The 27,074-nt window shown below is 46.4% G+C and overlaps 1 protein-coding gene across 1 annotated transcript in view; it reads left to right on the top strand.

Moving 5' to 3' along the window:
- The window catches only part of LOC141047477 (uncharacterized), a 236,674-nt gene that overhangs the window by 157,724 nt on the left and 51,876 nt on the right, over positions 1-27,074 (top strand). The window contains exons 14-15 of the mRNA XM_073542586.1: positions 16,880-17,094; positions 26,335-26,424. Of these exons, the coding sequence (XP_073398687.1) occupies positions 16,880-17,094; positions 26,335-26,424 (305 nt within the window). The remainder of the gene's footprint in view (positions 1-16,879; positions 17,095-26,334; positions 26,425-27,074) is intronic.

Raw genomic sequence — 27,074 nt, 5'->3', positions numbered from 1 at the left:
GCCCCTGTAAAAATAAGCACGGTGACTTTAATAGTCCCTCCTTCAATAATGAAACAAGATATGTCTGCTTATGTGTCACACACCACATGGCCAGCTAGGGTTGGTAAATGTTACAATGATATTTCCCAGTGAATGCATTTGTTTTGGTTGAAAGCAATGTAAAAGTTGAAAAACGCTTCAAAAACGCTGCGTCTGAACATAGCTCAAGTGGGGGAGGAACATTTTGGTCTAGGGTTAATTATTTTGCCTTATAATAAAGTCATTATCCTGGATAGGATGTACCTTAACATTTCCCAGCAAAATCTGTTTTGGTTTCGTTTTGGTATATTTTTTGGTGCACCGGTAAAAATGGTATGAAATTCTGACAACATTGTTTAAAGCTGTGAACAAGGAGTCAGGAATGCTTCCAGGGGCGATCCCCATGATGTCCCCATGTCCCCATGTCATTTGATCAGTGTTTCCATCATTTTCAGACATTTTAGGCCTTAAAAGGACCCCCGGAGGGATCGCGGTAAAAATGCTTGGGTCGCCCATAGACTTACATTGGGCTCGTTGTTCTGTCCGAGTACCCGAGTATTCCAATTTGCTCGACCCGAACAACGAGCACCCGAGCATTTAAGTGCTCACCCATCACTATAAAACATGTCACCCCACTCATCATACAGCACCACTATCCCATCCAAAGTTCTAACAAAATGTTTTTTTCGGACTCACTGTGCGCTGCTAGACATAGTTCAGTCGTACAACATAAAGGGTATTAACAATTTAATTCCCAATGCGTTTCGAAGTTTCTAATACTTCTTCCTCAGGGGATGACAACGCGTTGGGAATTAAATTGTTAATACCCTTTATGTTGTATGACTGAACTATGTCTAGCAGCGCACAGTGAGTCCGAAAAAAACATTTTATCCATAAGGATCTACACTGGCGGTCACGGAGTGGACCTTCGGGCGTGCAGCAGCTGACAGTCGATTATGTGCCTTTATTTCCCTGGAAAAGGTGAGTGAATTTCTTATCCTCTACTCCCAGTACTACCCGGATAAGACCCTATTGCGCCTTCTTTTTTCCTTTAGCTCCTTGTATAAAGTTCTAACAAAAACATTAGTGGAAACTCAATGATTTACCGAGCTTTGGACAAATTTTGCCGATTTTTAGGAAAAATGCTCGAACAGAAATCCAAATGTGCAATGTTTGTGCTGAATTTAAGATTGATGAACGTTTTCTGAACAAGTTTGCTCATCTATATCCATGATGGGGGTGTAGATTGGTGCATGGAATGATGTGCCCTCCTGCTGGCACAGTGTGAATGCCTTTGTCAAAGATTCATAGGGGCAATTAATATGTTAACAGCTACAAGTGGAGCTCCGTTTCACCCATAGCTCTTTAGGGGCACATGATGACTGAGTATCACAGCCATCATCTTTCGGGAAAGATCTGGGTTCAGTTACAGAGCTCACATCAAGGGCAGGGAGTTGGCATATGATGTAACTGTACATTATATGATGGTAAGGGGTTAAAGAGAAAAAAAAAGCCCTATAAGTTTCGTGTCACCATTAACACGCTGAACCGTAGAATTATGTTAGGTTACACAGTCATAACAAAACACAAAAACAATTGTGGAATTACAATTGGAGGGGGTCACAATTTTTCAGTAGTTGGAATTTTTGTTCTTGTTTTCCAGTAAATTCTTTGGTACAATGAGTGGTGTCATTCAAAGCAACATTTTTCCCAGCTAAAGAAAAGAGGCCCTCACACGATTATGTTAACAAAATATTATAAAAAAAAATGAATCTTAGATGAAGGAAGGAAAAAACTAAAACACACAAAGGAAATATTGCCCAGTCATGAAGGGGTTAATATAGATAATTATGTGGGAAATAAAAAAACAAACAAACTGTCAGGAACACCGCACTGAACTTGCTCACTGAGCCAGTGCGCTTGTCCTGAGTAAAGAGAACTGTGCTCAAAGATACCTTTGGAGCGGGCAGCAGCCGAGTAGATGCGTACTTCAGAACAGCAGGACCTGAAGCACGTGACTGCTAGGGGCGTGGCCTAAACTCCATAGAGCTAGGAGCTGCAAGAGAACTCCTAGCAGGGTAACTGCGAGACAAAGTTACCAAGGGGCATAGACAGGGAGGATAGTCAGGACGTAGCCAATGAGTCATACACAGAGATAGCTGCAAGGTACAAGAAGGGCGAGCAGAGAGTAGTCAGATCACAGGTAATGAGTCATACACAGAGAGGGTAGCGCAGAACAGAATCAACAGGCAAACTCACAACGGGAAACAGAACCGGGTCAGAACCATATAAACAAGCTATAACAACGAACAGGCACACAGAGGTCAGCACACTCAGCCAAAGGCAAAAGTATAACTGGCAGGGATTGGAGCTTCCCAGGGGTTTAAGAAGCTCTCCCAGAACCAAAAAGAGGCCACAATCATTAACCCCAGGTGTGCAGGTCAAAACCTGCTCTGAGCTCCAGACATTAACCCCTGACGTGCAGCTCAATAACCTGCACTGGGATCATGACAGTACCCCCCTCTCAATGGGGGCCTCTGGACCCCCAGGCTTCCCCGGGTACTTGGCATGGAAAGCCCGAACCAGGTGATCTGCATGTACAGAGCGAGCAGGGACCCATGAGGGCTCCTCTGGTCCATATCCCTTCCAGTGGACCAGGTACTGCAAAGAGCGGCGCACCCACCGAGAGTCCACAATATGTCCGACCTCATACTCCAATTGACCCTCCACCAGCACTGGAGGAACAACAGGCTCGGAGTCCTCTTTGACAGACCCTACGGATTTCAACAGAGATTTATGGAACACATTGGATATTTTTAAGGAGGCGGGGAGATGCAACCTATATGCCACTGGGTTGACTATCTCCATAATCTCGTATGGGCCAATGAACTTTGGTCCCAACTTAGCTGATGGTACCTTTAAGTTGATGTTACGTGTGGAAAGCCAAACCTTCTCTCCCACCTGAAACATGTCTCCCGAGGCTCTCTTTTTGTCAGCAAAATATTTGTACCTCCCCTGGGCCCGAGAGATATTACGCTGGACTTCAGCCCAGAGGTTTTTTAACTGTTGAACGGACCCCTCTACCACTGGACAACCGGAATCCACCCGTGAAAACTCCCCAAAATGCGAATTAAACCCATAGTTAATCAGGAATGCGGACATGTTGGTGGACTGACTCACCCAGTTGTTAAAAGCGAATTCTGCCAACGGTAATGCATCACACAAATCCTCCTGTCTGGCGGAAGTCAGACACCTGAGAATTTGTTCCAGGGATTGATTGGTGCGTTCTGTCTGACCCTTACTCTCCGGGTGATATGCCGACGAGAAGGAGAGTGAGATGCCCAATTTCATACAGATCGCCCTCCAAAATTTGGCCACAAACTGCACACCTCTGTCAGACACAACATTCAGGGGTACCCCATGCAATCGGACCACATGCTGCACAATCAACCTTGACAATGTTTCTGCTGAGGGTAATGCTGCCAAGGGAATGAAATGGGCCTGTTTAGAAAACCTATCCACCACCACCCAGATCACGGTATTGCCCCTGGAAGGTGGAAGGCCGGTAATAAAATCCATGGAAAGATGAGTCCATGGCCTATTGTTGTGGATGGATTTACTTTTGATTTGGGTAGATTTACCCCTGTGCATACTGTGGCCTGTCCTAATTAGACAGAGTCTTATTGAGCGCTCAAAGAAGCAAAGACGCCAGACTTGGTTGGCAGCAATACCTCCCAGCAAAACTCTGGAAGTTTATTGAATATACTTGGTTTTATCAGTTGTACAGAAAGGAGTGGTTTACTCATTAACATAAAGGCTTTACTTCTTAGCTAATTGGTCAGTTTTAATGCATAAACATATATGGGCGTCGACTTAAGGTGACTTACGGGTCAGATGATATACTGCTCTTTGTCTTACAATGTCAGCAATGTTCTGATATCGGCTGGCACATCTGGCCTAAACTTCCTCTTTCTATGTCTGGGACAAATATCACAAGACAATGCTATCATAAGATACCATCTGCTCCCCAGACTCTCTCATGGGGGGGCAGTAGGTCATTTCCACCAAGGTTTACAAGGTTCAAACTGTGAATATGTATCTGTGTGCAGTATATATGAGTATATAGCAGTATATAGCCTATATAAGAGTACATGAGTATATAGCCTATAGCAGGCAAGTGAGATCTATATGAAATACATATATATTTCCATAACAATCCCCCCTTAGATATCACTTGCCCTAAAACCCTGCTCCTGGCCCAAAGCGCTGCAACTCTTTTATGCTGCCAGTGGACTGACATATGCCTAGTGCATACATCCTCCTCTGTACAGACTTTCGCAAATGGGCGGTCAGGAGATCTGTCCCTAAAGGGGGTGTGGTGCAATGTAATCAAAGTCTCTTAGTTAGCAGTCTATGCAGTCAGTGCATGTGTATTCTCCGTCAGGTAGGTAATTTATTCAGTCAGGGAGGTCATCCACACCATCATTCCAGCTCAGGTGTTTCTTCTGGTATGAAGGCCTTTTCCTGCAATGCGATGCGTGGATCCAGGCGGGGTTTTCCCTCCAGGTCGGTGGCGTCAGCACTTGGAGAAGGGCCATCGGATCTGGGATCGAGTGCTTCTCTTTACAGACTTTTTTTCACCAACACTCAGCAGTCTCCTGACTTCAGGACGTGCATACCAGGCACCGAATCTGGACCTGGCAATGAGGGAGAAAAACTCGAGAATGGACATTAGCAAAATTCTTGATAAATTCAATTACACATGCAAACAAAGTATCATATTGCATAGTCAACTGCTAAGTAAAGAATACCCCTAAACTGGGTTTTTTACCCAAATAAAGTCTCATATTGGTGACAGCTTTCTCTGAGCCTACGGGAGTGTCTAATGCCAGGGTTTGTCTGTCTCTTGGGCAAATTTTTTAGCATGCTGCTCTTAAGTGTCCCACCTAGTCTATGGTGTGGGATGGTGAGTAGTGTGTAGGTCTACGTCTGACCCTACTGCTGATCAGATCCCTTGTGTAAGGTTTGCTGTGTATGCGGGTCCCTGATCACTTGCTATTGCTTCTGGAAACCCCATATCTGCACACTATTTTTGAGAGTAGCTTCTTTGCAGTAGTCTTCGCCAACTGGTTCCTTACTGGGAAGTCTTCAGGCCAGATGATGTGGGGGAACTTTTCCCGCTTGTCTGATGTTAAATTTGTCGGTGGCCGAACAGCTGCTGGGAATCTTCGCTGTTTAGGTGTGAGTTGAGTCCAATCAGGTCATTCATCTGTGTCTTCAATTCTATGTGGGGGCCATGTGCCCATTGAACCACCGTAGGGTACACACTTTGAGATATACTGGGTCTGTCTTGGGGTAGACGGTTTGAGGTAGACGGTTTGAGGTAGACTAGGCCTGTCTTGAGGTAGACGTTTTGATGTAGACGGTTTCTTGGAGCCCATTGCTTTTGGCCTTCAGCATCCAGCTCTCCTTCTCCTCCTTCCGAGTCTGATCCTGTTACTTCTTGTACAGGTTTCAGGAAGTCATCTTGTCAGGTTTAGTGACTGGGTTGTGGTAATTGACATTCTCTGAGCTGATGGTGGGATTTTAGCTGAGGTTCCGTCTATGTCCGCGCCTCCCTCTGTATGAAGACTCGGGTTAGACTGTGTCAGAGGAGGACTTGGGACTCTTTGCATTGGTACAGGTGCAGCCGGTATTCTCCGGGGATGAGGGGGAAGGTCAAACTGTTGTAGCCTTGGGATGCCTTCGGACTCATGCAGCTCGTCTCGGGGGGACGGGGTAAGTGTTGCCGTGGACTGCTGACCGTAGGACTGTGCTGGAGAAGAAGCTTCCCCACGAGAGGGTGGTGGAGGAAATTCTTCTGGAATGTTCTCCATCAAATACGTCCTTTCTAGAAAGGTAGGCACCATTCTTCTGCCTCAGAATTCATATCCATGTCAGAGTCTTCGTCCTGGAAGTGATTCAGCTTGTTGGCTGGTGGAGGAGGAGGCAGCACTTCTGTCCAATTCAGAGATGGCATCTTCAACGGTTTTCCCATTGACTTCTGTTTGCCAGGTTTTCTCGTCTTCAGTCGTCATGTAGTAGACGTCCGGCTCTACGACTTCTCCCATTTTCCATATTGTCTTCCTCTGGCTGCTTCTTTGGCTGCCACGTCTGCTGTTGATGCCCCGTGTCTCTCCTGTGTTCAGTTTTCCGTGTGCCTTGGCCTTCAGCACTGCCACCACTTTTAGCAGTTGAAGAGCGTCCAGCAGGTCTCTGATGGCTCCATGGTGCTTCACGGTCGATCCGCTTGCTGTGATGAAGTTTCTTACAGCCCAGATGGGTCCGAAGTCAGGTGCCATGTCATGCGAGTACCTGGAAGTTTTTGTTCTTCGCAATCTGGCAGGTCTTTCATCAGCTTTATCAGCTCCGCTTCTTGGGCTCTTGGGCTGACAACCTTCTGGACCATAGAATGTCTTGATTGCTGGTCGCTGGAACTTTCCTTCATCATTTGCAAGACTGGAGCCATGTACGGCATCTTGCAGATTTTTCATCTGAGGGTCCGTATCCGCATCCCCCCTTGGGAGTGGGAGTAGAGACAGGTAACGGCTGAGAGCACTGAAGAGTGGTGGAGAGCAGCCTTGTCAGGAGGGCGTGTGCTGCGGGTATTGCTTTCATGCAGGAGGGCCCCCCCCTTGCAACTGGATCCAGGCCAGCTGAGAGGTAGTCTAGAGGCCTCTGGTTTTCCTCCGTGGGTCTGTTTTAAGCCTGGCCAGTAACATGACCTTCTCCATCTTGGTCCTTCTTTTTCCATTTTGGTCAGGACGGGATGGCTTCTCGTAGTCAGGGAGGCCCAGAGTTGGCGCAGAGACTATGAAGTCTTTCAGTTTCCTGTACGAGATGAAGGTTGCAATGCGTTGATGCAATTGTACAGAGGCTGCATTAAGCCTGGAGCACCAGGGATCCAAGTTCTGCAGTATGAGACTAGACTAAGGAAGGACTGCATCTTCGGAGTTGTTGAGGGAGACATCTTCTCCTCCGCGGCCCTCCGGTCATCTGTCAAGTGTTTCGTCTAGTGGGCGATACAGTGTCTTCAGGAACTTGCTTTTGACACCACTGGACTCTGTTTTGCAGAACTTACTTTGCTGCTCTGCCAGGCAGAGTAGAGGAGACATGGAAAGCGCTGTGCAGGTAGCGGTGTAGATGACTTCTGCATGCTCCGCAATCCAGTTCTTGGGGACGGAGGGCAATGCTCTGGTGAGCTGTGAAAAGCTGTTCTGGGCACTCTTGGGTCTCACTGTCCATTTGTTCCGCACCCCCCTTGTGAGTTTTCAGGAACTGGTCGTCCAGGTGAGGGGGAACATTGAGGGAAGCTTCGGGCAGATCCATTGCTGTGGCTGGCACGTTTGTCAGCAGAGTGTGCAGATCTGGCACAACTGGGGTTTCAAACACGGTTGCTTCGCTCACAGTCCTCAGGTTATACACCATTCAATCTGATCTGGTTCTCCTTTCACAGTCTTCCTCTTGATCGAGAGAAGCTGGGACCGCATGATGATTCCCATGGTTGAGGCGGCTCAATCTGGCCTTGCTCTTCACAGTGCCGTGAGTGACTCCCATCTTCTGGCACAGGGCTGGCAGGAAACTAAACCGTTTGCTGGGGTCCTTATTTTTCGTCAGAGGTGACGTTCAGCTGAGCTTTCTTGCTCTCACAGGGGGTCTTTTTGCTGGGGCATCTTCTTTACCAGCCAGCAGCAGTTCCTTTCACCCAGCTTGATTTCTGGTCAGCATCTTGTTAACCAATTTGAGGAGCTGAGTGGCTGTCTTCTGGTCCAGGGTCTGGATTAACTTCAGGGAGCACCTTCAGAATCTTGTCCAAGATGATCCTCTGGCGCTTGAGCCGGAAGCAGTACAGCTATTTCACGAAGCGGGTGTGGTCCCTCTGGGTTGAGAGTTTTCCTGGCCCATGCCAAAGTTCTTAGGCCGTTTCTTGAACAGCAGTTCCACTTAGACCTCCAGGGCAGTCAGAGGCAGTTTAGCTCTGGGTGATGAGCTGCGGATGCTGGGCCTTCGGAGCGTCCGGGGTTGTAGACTTGAGTGACACCCGCACTGGCGCAACTTGAAGTCTCCCTTGGGCCATAAGCTTCTGGGTGCTATGTCCAGCACCTCCTTGCGTAGGCTTGCACCGGTTGTTCGAGCGAGGCTCTTGTAGGGCCACCAGCATGATTGATTCTTCTTGGGTCTGAGGTGGGGAAGAGGTCAAGGTCACATCTTCATGGGACACTTTGGTCACCTTCAGTTCCTGCAGTAGGTCTGCGCTCATCAGGTGGGGTGGGCAGGTCTCCACCGTAAACTGGAACAAGATGGAGTGTCCTGGCTGTGTCCACATGCTCAGGGGCTTGCAAGCTGGGGAACATCTGTCTTGACCTTAAATCCCCATACAAGACACAGAGTGTTCTGATAGACTGGTGGGGTCGGGGATTTTCACTTCTGACTGCACCAGTGTCCACAAGGAAAGATATGACAGCCCCCCAGTGATTTGAGGTATTGGGTCCGCTGATGGGGTTTCACATGTCAGGGGCGTGACGTCCGGCGGACCTGGTTTGCCTCTGTCCTATGGACAGAGGCCTTCATTGTCTTCTGTGTTTCTTTCTTGGCCTACTCCTCTGCGGGATGACCTGGGTTGCCGGGGTGCTGTGCACTGGTTCCGGAAATGGCCAAAGTTGCCACAGTTGAAACACCTGACAGGTCTTCTGTCTCTGCAGGGTGGTTGCTCCTCCACGTCAGTGGCCATCACGGGAGGGCCTGTCCTCCATACTCCTGGGAGGGACTCAATTCTTCTGGCTACTGTAAGCAGGACATCTACTGCTATTGTCCTGTACTCAGGCCTGGCCACTATCAGCAGTTTCTTGATTGGTTCTCTTAGTCCATGCACAAAGGCCTGTGCCAACATCTGTCCGTGTATCTGATCATGAATAGTGAAGCCTAAAACTTGGAATACTTGCCTCACTCTGCCATGAAACTCGTCTACAGACTCTGTCTCGGCTTGGCTCATGTTATGCAGGCTGAGTGCTTGTCTGGCGTTGGCCCACTCTCTAAGGCCGGTTTCACATTAGCGCTTTTTAAGCGCACGCACGGCCGGGGGTAGCTTCGCCCCCGAGCCGGCTCTCTGCCCGGCGTGCCCGCCCCTTGCTTGTAGCGCCGCCTACTAGCGGACAGCGGCGCCTGCGATCGGCGCACCCTATCTTTAGCATAGGGTGCGCAGATCGTGCGCAGGCCGTGCGCTAGTTGCGCTTTGACCTGCGCTGCGCACTTTTGACGGTGCGCCGTGCGCGCCAAAATCCGTGCGCGCCAATTCCAGCCACCTACTGGGTGGCTGGAATTGAGGACAGGATATAAGGCTGCCGACGCCCTTCTTCCTGGCTGGTGATTTTCCTGCTGGATTCTTGGAGACCAGTCTGATTCCTGCATCTCAAAGCTAAGTTTTTCTGCTCTGCTTTGTACTCTTCAGTTTTGTTTTTGTTTTGCCTTGTTTTTGGGAGTTCTGCCATCCCCGGCCGGGGGTGAGCTGAATTCCATTTTTGTCTCTGATCTGTTGATCTTTTGCTCTGTCTTCAGAATATACCTGAGTGCTGATATAGTCTTTTGAAGCCTAGCGACTTCAGGACCTGTTTTTCCTATCAGTCGGTTGGCTCATTTTGATAGGGTTTTTGCGGATGGCAGACAGCATCTTTCCTATCCTGTCCTATGTAGTTAGCTTGGGCCCCATCATTTGCTCAACCTATCTTTCTATCTGTGTTAGTGTTTTCATCTTGCTTCACCGTCATTATATGTTGGGGGCTGCCTATTGCTTTGGGGTCTGCTCTGGGGCAGTTTAGTTTTTCCCCTTTCTGTCCTTAGGCTATCTAGTTCTCCTGCTGTGATCGAGGGGTCTAGGGCACCGTAGGAACCCCCCACGGCTACTGCTAGTTGTTGTGGATAGGTCCAGGGGTCTGCAATCCGATAGCTGCCAACCTCTCTGGTTTTTCTGGACTTAGCTGGTATTTTGTTTTTTCCTCCTTCGGTGACTCATCATAACAATCTTCAGTCTCAGAGTTAGCAGGTGAAGTGTCTGATGGCCCACACCTCCCTTCTGCTATCTGTTGTATCGGGAGGGCAACTGTGTTGTCATGTGTGGGGAGTGATTCACTTTCTTCTCCCAGTGACATAACTGTCTCTTTAGAGAGAGAGTCCCCTGTGGAACTAGGGACACTCCATTGTCTGGATCTGGCACTGGGCCAGCGGGTGACGATGAACTGAGAGGTGGGTGAGAAAAAAGAAGAAGAAGAAAGGGTGAAGGAGATGGTGAAGACAAGGAGGAGGGAAGAGGAGACGGGTGCGGTTGATGAGAGGGATGAGAGGTGGGCGTTGGTGATGAAGATGGAAAGGGAGGAGAGGAAGGAGAGAGAAAAGGAGGAGGAGGACGAGGGATAGGAGAGATAGATGAGAGAGGGGAGGAGATTTTGCATTGTGAGAATAGCAGAGATAGAGGGAGGAGGGAGATGGGAGGAGGGAAGAGTGAGGGGAGAGAAGATGGGGGCGGACTGCTTCCCCCCCCTGCCATCACGGAAGGCATTCTTAGACCTGTGGTCCTTCTCAGACGGCACAGATTAGTATGAAAACACTTTTTCCTACACGTAAAACAAAAAAACAATCCTGTCTCGTTCACACTATCTGCTAGCACCTACTGCGGCGTTAAATGCTCTGTCACTTTAAGAAATGCAGACTGCAATTGAGCTCAACTAGCTACTTCCCTTTTTTCCTTTCAATACATTATGCCATGCTACAGCATACGGAGCTGCCCGTAGAAACCGACAAGCTTAACTACTGTGTCTGTTCCGAAAACTTCAAAAAAGGTAAGTGATTAAACCTTTAAACACCTTGCAACCCCTTTTAACCTGCTTAAAAGGGAACAAAAAGAAAACAAGAATATGGAAAATCAAAAATTGGCAAGATAACACAGGAATTACCAAAGCAGGTAAAAATTCAAAATTCTTTTTTTTTAACAAAAAATTGGAAGAAAGAAGTGAAAATTCTCTTTTTAACAAAAACAGAAAAAAGAAGTGAAAACCAAAACCTAAAAAAACTGATAAAATGTCACAAAAGGTGGAAGAAAACTAAGAAGAGATAAAAAAGGGAAAAAGTACATAAACTTTGAAAAAACCACTTAGAAAAATAAAAAAACAAATACGAGTACACTTCCAATAATAAAAGGGTTAATGCAGAATGCAGGCACCCAACTTCCTCTTTTTATGCCTGCGTCTCTGTAAAATCTGAGAACAATGGAAAATAAAAAAACAGACTCAAAATGACCCAGCTTTCCCGAAAATTCTCATACTGCAGTAACAAGAATAAAAATCTCCACCAAAAATGCAAGATAAACATAAAATAGGGAAAATCAGAGTCCAAAATATAACAATATGAAAAATATATCAGGGGCACACCCTGCAGGCAAAAGAGGAAGTTTACAATAAAAAAAAGCAAAACTCTTTCTGCTTCAGATCTTTGCGGAAAACCTGCAATGAATTCACATATAGACGTCCAGGGAGAGAGATCGAAAGCCCTTGTCTTGTGACGCGTATGTGAAACAGCTGCTGGTAATCGATAACTGCCAACCACACTGGGTGCACTGTGCTGGTGACCCGGGAATGTTAACACGCTGTACCGGACGTCCTGACCGGCTCGTCAGTATCAGTAATGTGATAACTCCCACTATGTTGCCACCACCTGATGCCTGGGCCGGCTTCTCCTGTCCTTCCCTGTGACCAGGTGAGTTGGTGGCAACCTGTCAAGTGGTTTGTCTCGCAATATCTCCCCTAAGCTAACACCACCGCGTGGCCTGGCGTGGGCGCTGTTGTCCCTTCCTGTGCACGGGTGTTTGTTGTGATAGCTTGATGTGAGATTTGCCTCGTGATATCTCTGTAAGGCCCCCACCACGTGTCCCTGGGCAAGGCTTCACCTGTCCTCCCCCTGTGTCTAGGTGTATTTCTGAGGACCTATCTGAGTGGGTCAAACTCCCCCGTTATCGGTCTACCATCAACCATAAACACAAGTCTGTCACAATTTCCCACCAACTCTCCCACCCGGATCTTAGACACTCAGGACCACAGTAGACACTTAGCTTATCCCAGGGTTTGGATTTCCTCGTGGACTTTTCAACACTACCTGGGTTTGGTGACCACACTGACCGGCTAGAGTTGCTGACCCGGACTGGGCACAGGGAACATTCAAGTAAGATAACTAGATTTTCTTACCTTACTTATGGAGTTGCGTAAATCTCCGTTCCCATGAGCCAAGACCTTGGCCGGCACCTCTGTCCTCTCCGGTCAGCAGGATCCCCGTGCGTTTTCGTCCATGGCCCCACGTTGGGCCCCACTTGTTGTGGATGGATTTACTTTTGATTTGGGTAGATTTACCCCTGTGCATACTGTGGCCTGTCCTAATTAGACAGAATCTTATTGAGCGCTCAAAGAAGGAAAGACGCCAGACTTGGTTGGCAGCAATACCTCCCAGCAAAACTCTGGAAGTTTATTGAATATACTTGGTTTTATCAGTTGTACAGAAAGGAGTGGTTTACTCATTCACATAAAGGCTTTACTTCTTAGCTAATTGGTCAGTTTTAATGCATAAACATATATGGGCGTCGACCTAAGGTGACTTACGCGTCAGATGATATACTGCTCTTTGTCTTACAATGTCAGCAATGTTCTGATATCGGCTGGCACATCTGGCCTAAACTTCCTCTTTCTATGTCTGGGACAAATATCACAAGACAATGCTGTCATAAGATACCATTTGCTCCCCAGACTCTCTCATGGGGGGGGCAGTAGGTCATTTCCACCAACTAGTTACAAGGTTCAAACTGTGAATATGTATCTGTGTGCAGAATATATGAGTATATAGCAGTATATAGCCTATATAAGAGTACATGAGTATATAGCCTATAGCAGGCAAGTGAGATCTATATGAAATACAGGAACCGGTAAAGGTATGAGTTCCCCAGCCGGCCGGTTATGCGAGCTTTTGGAACGGGCACACATGCCACAAGCAGAAACAAATTTCTTGACATCGGACCTTAGTGAAGGCCACCAAAAACCCCTGGCTACTGCCTCTCTAGTGGCCGTGATACCTGGATGAGCACTCAGCCTAGACTCATGAAACTCCTGCAGAAGTCTAGGCTGCAATGAATCTGGAACAAACAGTTTATCCCCTGGCCTGGTTGCCGGAGCTAGGGCTTAAGCCCTTAGAATTTCTTGTTCCAACTCAGTTGAGACCCCTGCCACTACCACCCCTGGGGGAAGAATGGAGGACGGCGACTCAGGGGGAGACACTGGGTCAAAACTTCTGGACAGGACATCCGCTCTAACATTTTTGGACCCCGGTCGAAAAGTAATGGAGAACTGAAATCGTGAAAAAAAAAAAGTGACCAACGGGCTTGTCTAGGAGTAAGCCTCTTAGCAGATTCAAGGTATGCCAAATTTTTGTGATCCGTGACAACCGTGATAGGGTGAGCCGCCCCTTCCAAAAAGTGACTCCATTCCTCAAATGCCAGCTTGACCGCAAGAAGTTCTCTATTGCCTACATCATAGTTTTTCTCGGCTGAAGAGAACTTCTTGGAGAAGAAGGCACAGGGTTTGAGATTGGTAAGGGTGGCCGGACCCTGGGACAGCACAGCCCCCACTTCAGAAGCATCCACCTCCACAATGAATGGTTTGGACGGGTCTGGTTGTACCAACACCAGGGCAGACATGAAACATTTCTTAATAGCTGAGAAGGACTCCTTAGCGAGTACAGACCAATTTTTTACATCAGCGCCCTTCTGGGTAAGATCCGTGAGTGGTTTAAACACTTGTGAGAAACCTTTAATGAATCTTCGATAATAGTTCGCAAATCCTAAGAAGCGCTGGAGCCCCTTGAGATCTCGAGGCTGAACCCAGTCAGCGATCGCCAGCACCTTCTTAGGATCCATACGAAACCCCTCACAGGACACAATCAACCCCCCAAAAAATAGTTCCTGTACAAAAAACGAACATTTTTCCAATTTAGCGAACAATTGGTTCTCCCTGAGTCTCTGGAGAACTGTCTGTAGATGTTGCAAGTGAGATTAGCTGTCCGGGGAATACACCAAAATGTCATCCAAATAAATAATAACAAAACGGCCTATCAGGTCAGAAAACACAACATTGATGAAATTCTGGAAAATAGCGGGTGCATTAGTTAACCCAAATGGCATTACCAGGTTTTCAAAGAGTCCTTCTGATGTGAGGAACGCAGTTTTCCACTCGTCCCCTTCCTGAACACTTATCAGATTGTAGGCCCCCCGGAGATCTAATTTGGAGAACCATTGGGCCCCAGCTAACTGGTTACATAAGTCTGGGATGAGGGGAAGCGGGTAAGTGTTCCTAACCATTATCTTGTTGAGTTCCCGAAAGTCGAGGCACGACCGCAAACCACCATCTTTCTTCTTCACAAAGAAGAATCCTGCTGCCACAGGTGACACAGAAGGCCTGATACGCCCTTTGCGGAGACTCTCAGCTATGTACTCCTTCATGGCTTGGTGCTCAGGCCCAGACAAATTGAACAATCGAGTCTTAGGTAACTTGGCTCCGGGTACTAAATCAATGGCACAATCGTAGGGTCTATGTAGTGGCAGCGCCTCAGCCTCACTTTCGGAAAAACATCTTCGAAATCCTTCAGGTACTCCGGAATACCTTCCAGACTGACAGATGACACAGATACGGATTTAACAGCGTTAACAAGATGTCCCAGGTTACCACATTTATCCTTGCATCCCCATTGAGTGATCTGCCCTGTAACCCAATCAATGGTAGGATTATGGCATTGAAGCCAAGGCATCCCCACTTTTAGAGAAAAAAGTTCAGACCTGCAACAGATACCATCCTGGGTAAGAGGGGACGAGTCAATTGCCACAAGTTTAATAGGGTCCTGAAGCCTGACTGTCCCTATATTATTAAGAGTCATAATTTTGGTATCAATCAGGTTCACAGCAGAACCACAGTCAACAAAAGCAGTAGTTTGAACCGGACCATTACCAAGTTCCAGTTCCACCTGCAGCACCATTTTTGCATGTGAGGAAAATTGTACCTGAAGGTCTGGGTAGCCTCCTCGACTACTACCCAGACCTAGTCGTTTCCCGCCATCTTGGAGGATGACGGACAGGAGGGGCAGTCCTTCCAGTGTCCAGATTCCCCACAATAGAAGCACAACTGCTTCTCCCGGTGGCGTCTTCTTTCGTTTTCCTCACAGGTAACAGCGCTCACCTCCATAGCCACAGGAAGAGTCCGGGTCTCATCTCCACTGAAGAATAATGGTGTTTCCAGTTGCATAACGTCTCTAGCCTGCAGTCTGCGATCCATGCGAACCACTTGGGTCATGGCATCCTCCAGGGAGTCAGGCGGAGGATGGAGTGCCAAGGCATCCTTCAGACGTTCACACAGGCCTCTACGGAGCAGACCCCGAAGGCCGGCATCACTCCAAGAAATCTCGGCTGCCCAACGTCTGAATTCAGTACAGAACCACTTGGCCGAGTGCTCCCACTGACAGACACTCATCACCTTGTCCTCAGCCAAATGCACTCTATCAGGCTCATCATAAATAAGCCCTCAGGCTTCAAAAAACGCATCCACAGACATTCTCTCAGGGGCAGAAGAGGAAAGCGAAAATGCCCAGGCTTGTGGGGACCCCCTAAGCAGGGACATAACCATCCCCAGAGGAGCGGGGTCTCAAAGAGAAAAAGAGCTTACAGCCCTCCTTAAATGCTCTAAATTCATCTTTGTTACCAGAAAACGTATCTGGCAATTTAACCAGGGATTCGGGTGGGACTAAAATGACATCTCTATTCCCCACCTGCTGGAAGCCTGCGGAAAGTACCCCCTGAACTGAGTCCTCAACCCGCCGTTGGGACTGGGCCAGAGCTTGGTGTTCCAAACTAAGCTTCTGCAGTGACTGAGTCATGCATTTCACCTGCTCAGATAAAGTACACATTGGGTCCATGTTGCAGAAGTGAGGAGAGAAAAAAAAATTCAGGGCCAGTTATAATGTCAGGAACACCGCACTGAACTTGCTCACTGAGCCAGTGCGTGTGTCCTGAGTAAAGCGAACTGTGCTCAAAGATACCTGTGGAGCGGGCAGCAGCTGAGTAGATGCGTACTTCAGAACAGCAGGACCTGAAGCACGTGACTGCTAGGGGCGTGGCCTAAACTCCAGAGAGCTATGAGCTGCAAGAGAACTCCTAGCAGGGTAACTGCGAGACAAAGTTACCAAGGGGCATAGACAGGGAGGATAGTCAGGACGTAGCCAATGAGTCATACACAGAGATAGCTGCAAGGTACAAGAGGGGCGAGCAGAGAGTAGTCAGATCACAGGCAATGAGTCATACACAGAGAGGGTAGCGCAGTACAGAATCAACAGGCAAACTCACAACGGGAAACAGAACCGGGTCAGAATCATATAAACAAGCTATAACAACGAACAGGCACACAGAGGTCAGCACACTCGGCCAAAGGCAAAAGTATAAATGGCAGGGATTGGAGCTTCCCAGGGGTTTAAGAAGCTCTCCCAGAACCAAAAAGAGGCCACAATCATTAACCCCAGGTGTGCAGGTCAAAACCTGCACTGAGCTCCAGACATTAACCCCTGATGTGCAGCTCAAAAACCTGCACTGGGATCATGACTCAAACTGTAATAAAAATCGCATTTGACATAAAGACCCTGTTTAAACAATATATGATTTTCTGATGACACATTCACCTCTCATGCTTAGTTCATGTTGAACATGTCATGTTCTATTGCCTAACGGTTATCATTTTCCTAATTTACCCTGCAGGTCGATTCATCAAAAGCATATTATAGAAACACTGTTTTTTTTCATCCGATGACTACAACGCTTATTTCGGCTAACTCACTTGCACTTAATTTCACGTGTGCCTATAATCTGACTATAAATGCCGACCTCCAAAATCCTCTGAATATGGTGACATGTAATAATTTTGAAGGCAATATATCGCAAGCTATAAACAAAACGGACAATAGTGTTTACAGGTAAGTGAATCATAGCTAAGAGTCTAGCACAACTAGAACAATACAATCCTGGGGTACTCTGCTGCCTGCTCTCACTGTTTAATGGGGTTATCCAGGGCTTTAATTATTTTTGCTATGGGGCTAAGAAGTAACAGGCGGGTAGTTCCTAATTACCTGTGTGTTCTGGCCGGCAATGATTTTTGCTAGCTCAGAGTAGTCACCGACTGATGTTGCTGGGGATTCTCCTGCTTTTGCCGACGTCTTGTCAACAGAGCGGCTTCTTCTCTTCTGCTCTGCTCTGTTGACGGAGCATTACTGCCTATGTCATGCATCAGTCGGTGACTGCTTTGAGCTAGCAGAAATAATCACTGGCCAGAACAGGCAGGCAGATAGGAACTACACGTCTATTACTTCTTAGCCCCATAGCAAAAATAATAAAAGTCCTGGATAGTCCCGTTAGCCAACTATTTGTATGTTAGCTATTGAAATTTATGTTGAATATGTATAAGCAGGATGCTGCATGCGTCTTATAAATTGCATTAGTACACTGATTCCTAATAAACTGTCATTAGCTAAATTCTCCCAGGACAGTAAGATAGGTATCAAATATGAAAGCAGTGAGCAAAGCAGCTGCAGGGAGTTCAATCCCTCCATAAGATTTCCTATGTTCTCATTCAGCAGGAGCATTTTATACTGAGCTCTAGCAGGGTACTCAGAAGCATGCATGTGACCATACTTGGCCAATGGAGGGAACGCACAAGATTATTTCTGTTAGATTTCATATAAATTAGACAGAAAACCAATCATGGCATGATCAGGCTCATCTGTGTATTCCCGCTCCCTGGCTGCCCTGAGAGGAAATAATTACTGTGGGAAAGTCTCTGCATTTTTTGCATTGTCTAATTGACACCTCTCCATTATTAATCGGCTTTATGTCACCTTTCAATCGAATGGTGACATAACCCGTTTGTTAGTAGCCCATTAGCCACCACTACAGGGCAATGGGAATAGAGAGGATAAGTGCCAGAAAAGGCGCATCTTATAGATGCGCCTTTTCTGGGGTGTCTGGGGGCAGATTTTTGTAGCCGGGGGGGGGGGGCAAAAACAATGGTCTCTCTCAAGGCTATTAAAATCTGCCCTCACTCACCTGCTTTACCTCTCTGGTTGCGATTTTGCCGTGGGAGCTCACACATTTTTTTCAACTAATTAACTCCTTAATTTAACACCTAGATGTCCCAAATTTTACACACAAACCCTAACTTAATTATTAGTCAGGGACATATAAAAAAATACATAAAATGTAGAACTCTATATATATGTCTCAATGACATCTAATATATAAAGCTCAAAGTGTGTATGTATGTGTGTATGTGTGTGTGTGTGTGTATGTTTGTTTGTATGTCCGGGATAGGCATCCGCACCGTCGCAACTACAGCCACAAAATTTGGCATAGTCACACGTCTGGACCCCGAGAGCGTCCTAAGCTATGTTGTGAGGCGAAATTTTAACCCCGCGCGTTCCAATTCACCAAACAATGTTGCCCCTATCTACATACTGGGGGAAAAAGTGTGTGCGCGTCAAGCCCCACCCCTCATTGTGATGTCACAATGCCCCTATTTGCATACTGGGGAAGCAGTGTGCGCGTATCAAGCCCCGCCCCTCATTATGATGTCACAATGGTTGCCATGGCGACGCTGATGTCATCAAAGGTTGCAAGCCCTGCCACCGCTCATTATGATGTCATAATGGTTGACTATGGATTGGAGGATGTGTGATGAGTATATGGGCACCGGACTATGGGATGGAGGATATGTATGACAGGTATATGGGCACGGAACTATGGGATGGAGGATATGTATATGGGCACGGGACTATGGGATGGAGGATATGTATGATGGGTATATGGGCACGGGACTATGGGATGGCGGATATGTATATGGGCACGGGACTATGGGATGGAGGATGTGTGATGGGTATATGGGCACTGGACTATGGAATGGAGGATATGTTTGATGGGTATATGGGCACGGGACTATGGGATGGCAGATATGTATATGGGCACGGGACTATGGGATGGAGGATGTGTGATGGGTATATGGGCACTGGACTATGGGATGGAGGATATGTATGATGGGTATATGGGCACGGGACTATGAGATGGCGGATATGTATGATGGGTATATGGGCACGGGACTATGGGATGGAGGATATGTATGATGGGTATATGGGCACGGGACTATGAGATGAAGGATGTGTGATGGGTATATGGGCACTCGACTATGGGATGGCGAATATGTATGATGGGTATATGAGCATGGGACTATGAGATGAAGAATGTGTGATGGGTATATGGGCATGTGACTATGGGATGGAGGATATGTATGATGGGTATATGGGCACGGGCCTATGGGATCGTGGATATGTATGATGGGTATATGGGCACGGGACTATGAGATGAAGGATGTGTGATGGGTATATGGGCACTCGACTATGGGATGGCGAATATGTATGATGGGTATATGCGCATGGGATTATGGGATGGAGAATATGTATGATGGGTATATGGGCATGGGACTATGGGATGGAGGATGTGTGATGGGTATATGGGCACTCGACTATGGAATGGAGGATAAGTATGATGGGTATATGGGCACGGGCCTATGGGATCGTGGATATGTATGATGGGTATATGGGCACGGGACTATGGGATGGAGGATAATTATAATTTTCTATAACTAACCACAGTTAGTTACTATGCCCGGGCAGCGCCGGGCTCTTCAGCTAGTGTATATATATATATATATATATTTTGTATGCATATATATTTATCCTTTCGTTTGGGTTTTAACCTGTCATAGGGATACATTATATGTCCATTTTGCAAGCTTGCGAGAAAATCTCGGCATACGGATGCCATACAGATTACATACGGATGCTTACATGCGTAAAATACGCGACCACACCTTGATTACGGATGACATACGGATCACTATTTAGGGGACATTTCTCCATATTACGCATGGAAAGTACAGACCATATTTCTCGTCGGTTAGTGTGACCCCAGCCTTAGAAATTCTGTTGTGTCTAAAGGCCCCTTAACATTTGGCGATGCACCAGCGATCCCGACCACGATACGACCCGGTCAGGATCGCTGGTGCATCGCTAAATGGTCGCTAGTGAGCTGCCACACAGGCAGATCTCACAGCAATGCAGCCGCGATCTAGCAGTCGTTACTTACCTTTCTGACGCGGCGATCCTGACGTCCTCCCGTCCGCTTCAACGCGTCACTCGTCGTCACCAGCAGGAAGCCCAGCAGGAAGCGCCCGACGAGAAATGGAGCTGCGCGATCAGCGATGGACAGCGGGGGAGCCGGTCGGAGATAACTATCACACATAGCGATATCGCTAGCGATATCGCTGCTGCGTCACCAAATCGGTGATGCTTTAGCGATATTGTTAGCGATATCGCTATGTGTAAAACCCCCTTAAGCCAAATGAATTTGATTTCAAGAAAACTACACCCGCTGTGCATCTAAAGATGCTGTTGAACTGTTCAATTTTTTTTACTAGAGGCTTCTGTGGGGAGCCTAATAAAAGTATTTAAAAACTGCAGTTACTTTAAGTACAGAATCAAAGCTTTTCTGTACTATAAAAGCCACATCAAAAAGCTGCTTCACAGCAACAAAAATACAACAAATAAGAGGGGGAAAAGACATAAAAATGCAGCAAAAATGCACCAGCCCCTCTGAAAACGCCTCCTGCCAGGGTAGAAAGAATTGTTAAAAGGCTGGGGCTAGGGGAGTGGTCAGAATTTAGCGCAGCACGCTAAGTGCACCACATAATTTGTCCCTCTTTCTGTTCTGTAAAAGTTGGGAGGTATGTAAGTTTTTTGTCAGGTTCTGTTTTTGTAGTCACTTAATGCTTGCCCTTGTCCCCAAAAATTGTATTGTAGGAATCACAAATGGTTATAATTAGAGAAGAGCAAACCTGAACTGTAAAGTTCAGGGTTAATACATGACACATCTCTTTTGCATATCCCTAAGACCATTTTACAGCAACAAAGTTTGGCACCCATTGACTTGTATATGATTCAGGTACGGGTTCAAATAGAATTTTGGTATCACAACCAAACTTTGGACTAAAGTTTGCTCGAACCTGACTAACTCGAGTTTCCATGGGTCCACTCATCTCTAGTTATAATGGATCAAGTTCCAAATTATTAAGCAAATGCTATCTTTCTCTGATTTTTTGAGATGGTTAATGCAAATGAGTCTGTATACTGTTCAAATCAATCTTTAGAGTATATATTTCATTTTATTGAATAAACCTCCCAAAGATAACAGTACTTTTTAAAAAAACTAAAAAACTCAGCATGCACTATTCCTAATTATTATACACAACAGAGTTCTCAATAGATTTCTGGACAGGAGAGGATGGTGGCCACATCATGAGTTTCCATCCTTTTATGCCCATAGCAGCCAATGAGTCAGGTATTCTTTGCAGCATGAAATGATGTATTGTTATGCATGAAGATGATTTTGATACAGATAACACAGTTCTTCTTTTCCCTTCACCCATGACAGCACACCTGAGATAAGCATCTTCCCACCAAGGACAGGAAACCTATTGAAATAATAGGGTGGCACCTCTCCCCACATCAGTTGCTTTCCTGTCCTTGATTGGAACCTTGTGCTGAAATCCACAGTGAAGAGAAAGAAGTCTTACGCGGCCCTGTCCCGTTGTCTGAAAAAGCAGGCTACATGCCTGTGGCACCGGCCTTCAGGTGCCTGGAAGCGTCAGTCACTGGTACAGTGGGGGCTCTGATGCACATGCGGGCTCGCACACTACACGTGTCTGCTCTCTGCTCAGTGTCAGTGTGATGCAGTGGCCGGGATGCTTGCCTAGTGTCAGCACCCTTGGCTGTGCCCAAGTGATGTTATAGGGGGCACATCGGAAGAAAATAGTGGTGCCTTACGTGGAGCCGGTCGGATCAGAGCAATCAGCAACAAAAGCAGCAACTATTACCAGCTCACTGGTAATAGTTGCTGCTCTCAGCTGAGAAGGGAGGCCAGGGTTCAGGTGCCCCGGTGTGACCTCGGCCATGACTATGGCCCCGGCCGACCTTTACATCTGTTCACATGGGATGCATTTGGATAGCGCTAGGCAGCCCGCCCTGATCTAATAGAAGGGTGTCACTAATAGGCTGTTAACCTCAATGCTGTGCATTTCCATTGTGTGAACAACACCACATACAAGTCTTTTTTGTGCAGTAATATACCAAGGAGCCACCCCCTCCATTTGGATTGGTAGGGTGTGAGTGGTTGCCTCATTGGTATTTCTGCACCTGTGTTGTGGCCATCGTAACTACATGGGTCCACTGCATCCTGCATTTGTTTGGAGACCTGGGCAGGTAAGCATCTCTGCTTTTTTGCTAGTATTCTTTGAATTTTTGGAGGATCTCTAAATCTCTTTTTGTGCTATATTTGTTTGGACAATATCAAAATCCTCAAAAAGGTCAGCCTTACCCTTTGAAGAAAGATCCTCGAGTGCTTGGAGATCCGTTAGATTAAAAAAGGAATGCATATCTGAAGCACACGTGGGAAGCAGCAGCTGGAGGTCTGAAGCCGGCAATTGTTGGAACTTGTACTGCCCATTCACTTGTGATTTGGCTGCAACAAATGGAGGAACAACTCAAAAATAAAACACGAAGGGATAAGATTTTGGCCAACCTAACTTTGTTACACAGAGCCCCAGCATTCCTAGCAGACACGTCTGCGGACTCAGCAAGACTAGCGGCTAGGTCTGCTGGTTTATTAACTGCAGTGAGACAGACTTTGTGACTCAAGGGCTGTCCAGGGGAGTCTGCAGTCAAAAAATAAGCTGTGCTCTTAACCATTAGATGGCCAATTTTTGTTTGGGAAAAAAATGAACAACATCTTAGAAAAGGTATGTGATAAGAAGAAGGGTTTTCCCAGATTCACCAGTGATTCAAGGAAGACTTCCTTTTGTGAGGAAAAAAAATAATATTGGACATCCTCTGATGGAGAGGAGAAAGTGGGAGTTTAAAAGTAGGCAAGAGGCCAGATTCATGTTCTGAGGTCCCTTTTCAGCTTCCAAAAAATCCTCACCATGACCCCAGGTTAGTAGTAGTGGAAAGGCTTTCCCTCTTCATCCAGGCTTGGAAGATCTACGCCAGCACTTGGGTTCTGGATATAGTAAGTGAAGGCCTGAAAATGGAGTTTTACCATCTGCCTTGTCAAACCTTTGTAATGACATCCACCAGAAAGTCAGTGGAAGATTAGCTAGCCCTAGAGAAAGAGATCTTGGGCCTAATAAAGAAGCAAGTTCTGTATGAGATCCTGGATGAACAAAAAGGAAGTAGATTTTATGCCCCACTCTTTTTGATAAAAGATCGCTTGGAAAATGCTAGCATTCTGCAAGCTAATTACGCTTGCAAAACGCTAGTTTTTCACAAGAATTACGCGGGAATTACGCATGCGGATTTCTCACGGATTTCCCGTGACAGGGAGTTGCGGAATTGCCACGGAAATTTCCGTGGGAATTCTGCACGTGTGCACATAGCCTCAAAGGACATCAGTGTGTAAAAATCGGATGGCACTAGCATGGTGCGATTTTTTTTTTCTCACACCTATTGACTTGCATTGGTGAGTCTCGTCAGGACAATTGCAGCATGCTGTGATGTTTTTCTTGTCCCGATCTGAGCTGAGAAAAAAAAGCAGATGAGCAGAGACTCATAGATTAACAATGGTCAAAGTGCAATCCGATCTTTTATCGGATTGCACTCGTCCGTTTTCCTCACTGTCCTAAATCTGATTAATTTTTCTATCAGAAACGTTCCTCATTATGCCTTTAAAACACCCAAAAAAGGAGAGTTTTAAAACCTGGACCATGAATAAAATGAGATATTATGCCTTTATCTGCACTAACCCATTTATGCTCTGTATCAACTAGAAATCTCTTCACAGAATGATGATCATGCTTAAAGGGAGCAGGTCACCAGAAATCCACTATTAATCTGCAGATATGGGGTTAATCTGCAGGTTAATAGCGTTACTAACCTGCAGCATTCTGCTGTCACGGCGTTGGCACAAGTTCAGTCACTGCTTTGACTGCTCCCGTCCTGACAGAGAGAGTAAGTCAGTGCTTGGGCTACAGTTACAGCCATCAATCTCTATACTCAGAACGGTGACTGAACCAGCGCTGGCGCTGCCTCCGTGACTGAAACGGGAACACTGCTGGGGGGAATTGTGACGACCGTCTGCGAATCTGGGCTGCAGTAGGACAGTGTCCCAAGCAACCCCGAGACCCTTAACCCCTATACAGGGATCTGGAATTGTAGCAAGGCCCAGGGGGCAGCTGTCTAGGGGTGCAGTGGACCAGAGCAGAACCGTCCTCAAGGGGTTAAAACTAAAACCCATAATCGTGGTCCGGAGACAGGAGTCGGAGGTCGACGGACAGCAGAGGTACAAAATCATCAGGCAGAAGAAGGGTCTGAAGTCCGGGCCAAGGACAGTAAAAACCAGGAGGGCAGCCAAGGTACAAAATCAGCAGGCAGAAGAAAGGTCAGGAATCCAAGCCAAGGTCAGCGTCAAAAATTGGGAGAAAGGCAGAGGTACAAAAACGGCAGGCAATAGAATGGTCAAAAAAGCCAGGCTGAGGTCAGCGTTAACTATAGAAAATCACACAGTAGCACGCAGGGGAACCAAGAATATATCCGGCGGCTTGCAAGGCCAGTCCCAAGGTATTTGAGGGATCAGGTCATCCCTCACAGGTTCCCGGACTGATGATGTCATTAGGACCGCCTCCAGGACTAGGCCAGATGGTGATGCAGTAATCCCCTGACGACTGACAAAGGGGCGAAGCCTGTGCCCACCAGATGCCTGCGCAGAAGCCCCTTCTCTGTCACCACCATCACTCACGGGCGAACCACGGCACCTCCCAGTAGCCGAGGCAGGAACAGCCGTCCCTGAGTCTGACGGTGAAGTGGCGGTCCGGCGCCTCCTAGTGGCCGCGACCGGAACAGCAGGCCCCGAGTCTGGCGACGAGGTGCCAATCCGGCGCCTCCTAGTGACTAAAGCCGGAGCAGCAGGCCCTGAGTCTGACAGCGACGTGACAGGAATAAAGCTCATTTTCTCCCAACATTGTTCAGCTATATGCGGGCATCGGGCAGGTTTGTAACACTATTAACCTGCAGATTAACCCCATATCTGCAGGTTAATAACGTTTTTGTTGGTGGGAGGTTCTCTTTAAGCTTTTGTCAAAAATCTAATGTCATCATACCTTGTCCAAGGTATTGCACTATTTGATGTTTTTTGGCAGCAAAGAGATATTTTTTCTTTTCCATATTGCTTGAAACCTGTGGCCTGCTTAGTAATGTGGAATTTCCCTCTTAACCCCTTCAACCCCCAAGCCTGTTTTCACCTTTAGATCAGGTGAAGCATGACCTAACTAACTTGCTAGTGCCTGGTGTCATGAAAATTAGGGTCACCATGGCAACAATCGGGCTCCTGCAATGACGTCTCGGGGCGCTGATTGTAGTGCAGAGGGGGCTCCCTCCTTCTGCATGCCTGCTAAATGCAGTGAGTGCCAGATGTCAGCTGTCAGTAACAATCTCCTGGTCTAATCCATACGTCCACGGTCGGTAAGTACCTAGCAACCTGGGCGTATTGATATATCCAAGGTCGTGACCGAGTTAAGTAGTTTACCCTTAATTCTGCTCACCTGGCAAACTATCTCAGGTGTTTGATATTGATTTCAGTAATCTAAAGAACCCTTAGACACAATACCATCCATAAGTTTATTTGAAAAATAAAAAAAAAATACATCCTTATGACTTAAATCCAATTTGCATAATAATTTGGAACGTGGTGTGTGTCTATATATTCTATTATTAATTGGCAGGTATATTGTGGAAACAATTAGTCAATTATATCATCTCCTATGAAAAGATTTGGTATAAGGGAAATATGGTTAAAACATTACCACAGATCTTCAATATCTGGAGGATATAATTTCTGTTATAATGAATTCTATTATTCCTCTCTTTTTCTCTTTTCTCCCAAGGCATGCCTAACGTAACGAGTGGGAAAGGTGTGGGATGGAAACTTGTACTCAAATAGTTCAGACCCATTGTGTTTTTGAATTTAACCTTCCTGTTTATATCTATGGCTCTACAAATAATCTAAAATATATCTATAAACATAAAATATATATTACATGTTCAATATGCTTTTTTCTTCAGTACAACAATGGGACCGCCTGACACAACATCTGCTTCTTCAGCTGACACTGTTTCTCAGTATATGAGCATCTGCAATGATTTCAACTGCTGGTGAGCTCATTTATTTGTTAGATTTGTTTGTTATATTATTTTTACTGAGTATTTAGCTAGAATTAAACAAAAAAAATTTTGACCCAAAATTTGACTTGAATTGTACTATTCTAGAGACCCCCTTATAGGCTGTGTGAGAACATGAAAATCCAGTATCATTAACTAAATGTTCAAGTGACTTGTACTGGTGACCATAAATAATAGATGTGTAGGCCTTGTGATCACCAAAAAAGGGAGTCATTAATAAAAGTAATTATTATCAAGGTTTAATATGCTATTATTTATCAAAATATAATATATCAGTGCGCATAGACTGTCTTTGTCCTCGACAGCGTGAGTCCTCTTTACATATCACGATGTACTGCCGAGAACAAAGATTTTTTTTATGCCGCAGAAAAGAAGATCTCACCTGGTGAATAAGCATTTTGCTTGTTGTTCGAGTGACTGGCAGCCTGTTTACATAGCAAGATAACCATGAAACAAGCATTTTGAATAACGCTTGTCCCCAATTAAAATGCAGTATAAATGCCCCTTCCCCGCTTTCTACTGAGAACTCTTGCATGCTAAGCTGCATGGTGGGATGAGGAGAGATAGCTGTTAGCTGAATGGGTAATGATTACGGACAGCCTATAGAGGTTCTCCAGGAAAAT

Source organism: Dendrobates tinctorius, unplaced genomic scaffold, assembly GCF_039654945.1.
Source record: "Dendrobates tinctorius isolate UK_male_01 unplaced genomic scaffold, ASM3965494v1 ptg000127l, whole genome shotgun sequence".
Taxonomy (NCBI): Eukaryota; Metazoa; Chordata; class Amphibia; order Anura; family Dendrobatidae; genus Dendrobates; species Dendrobates tinctorius.
This window is presented reverse-complemented; position numbering and strand designations above follow the sequence as displayed.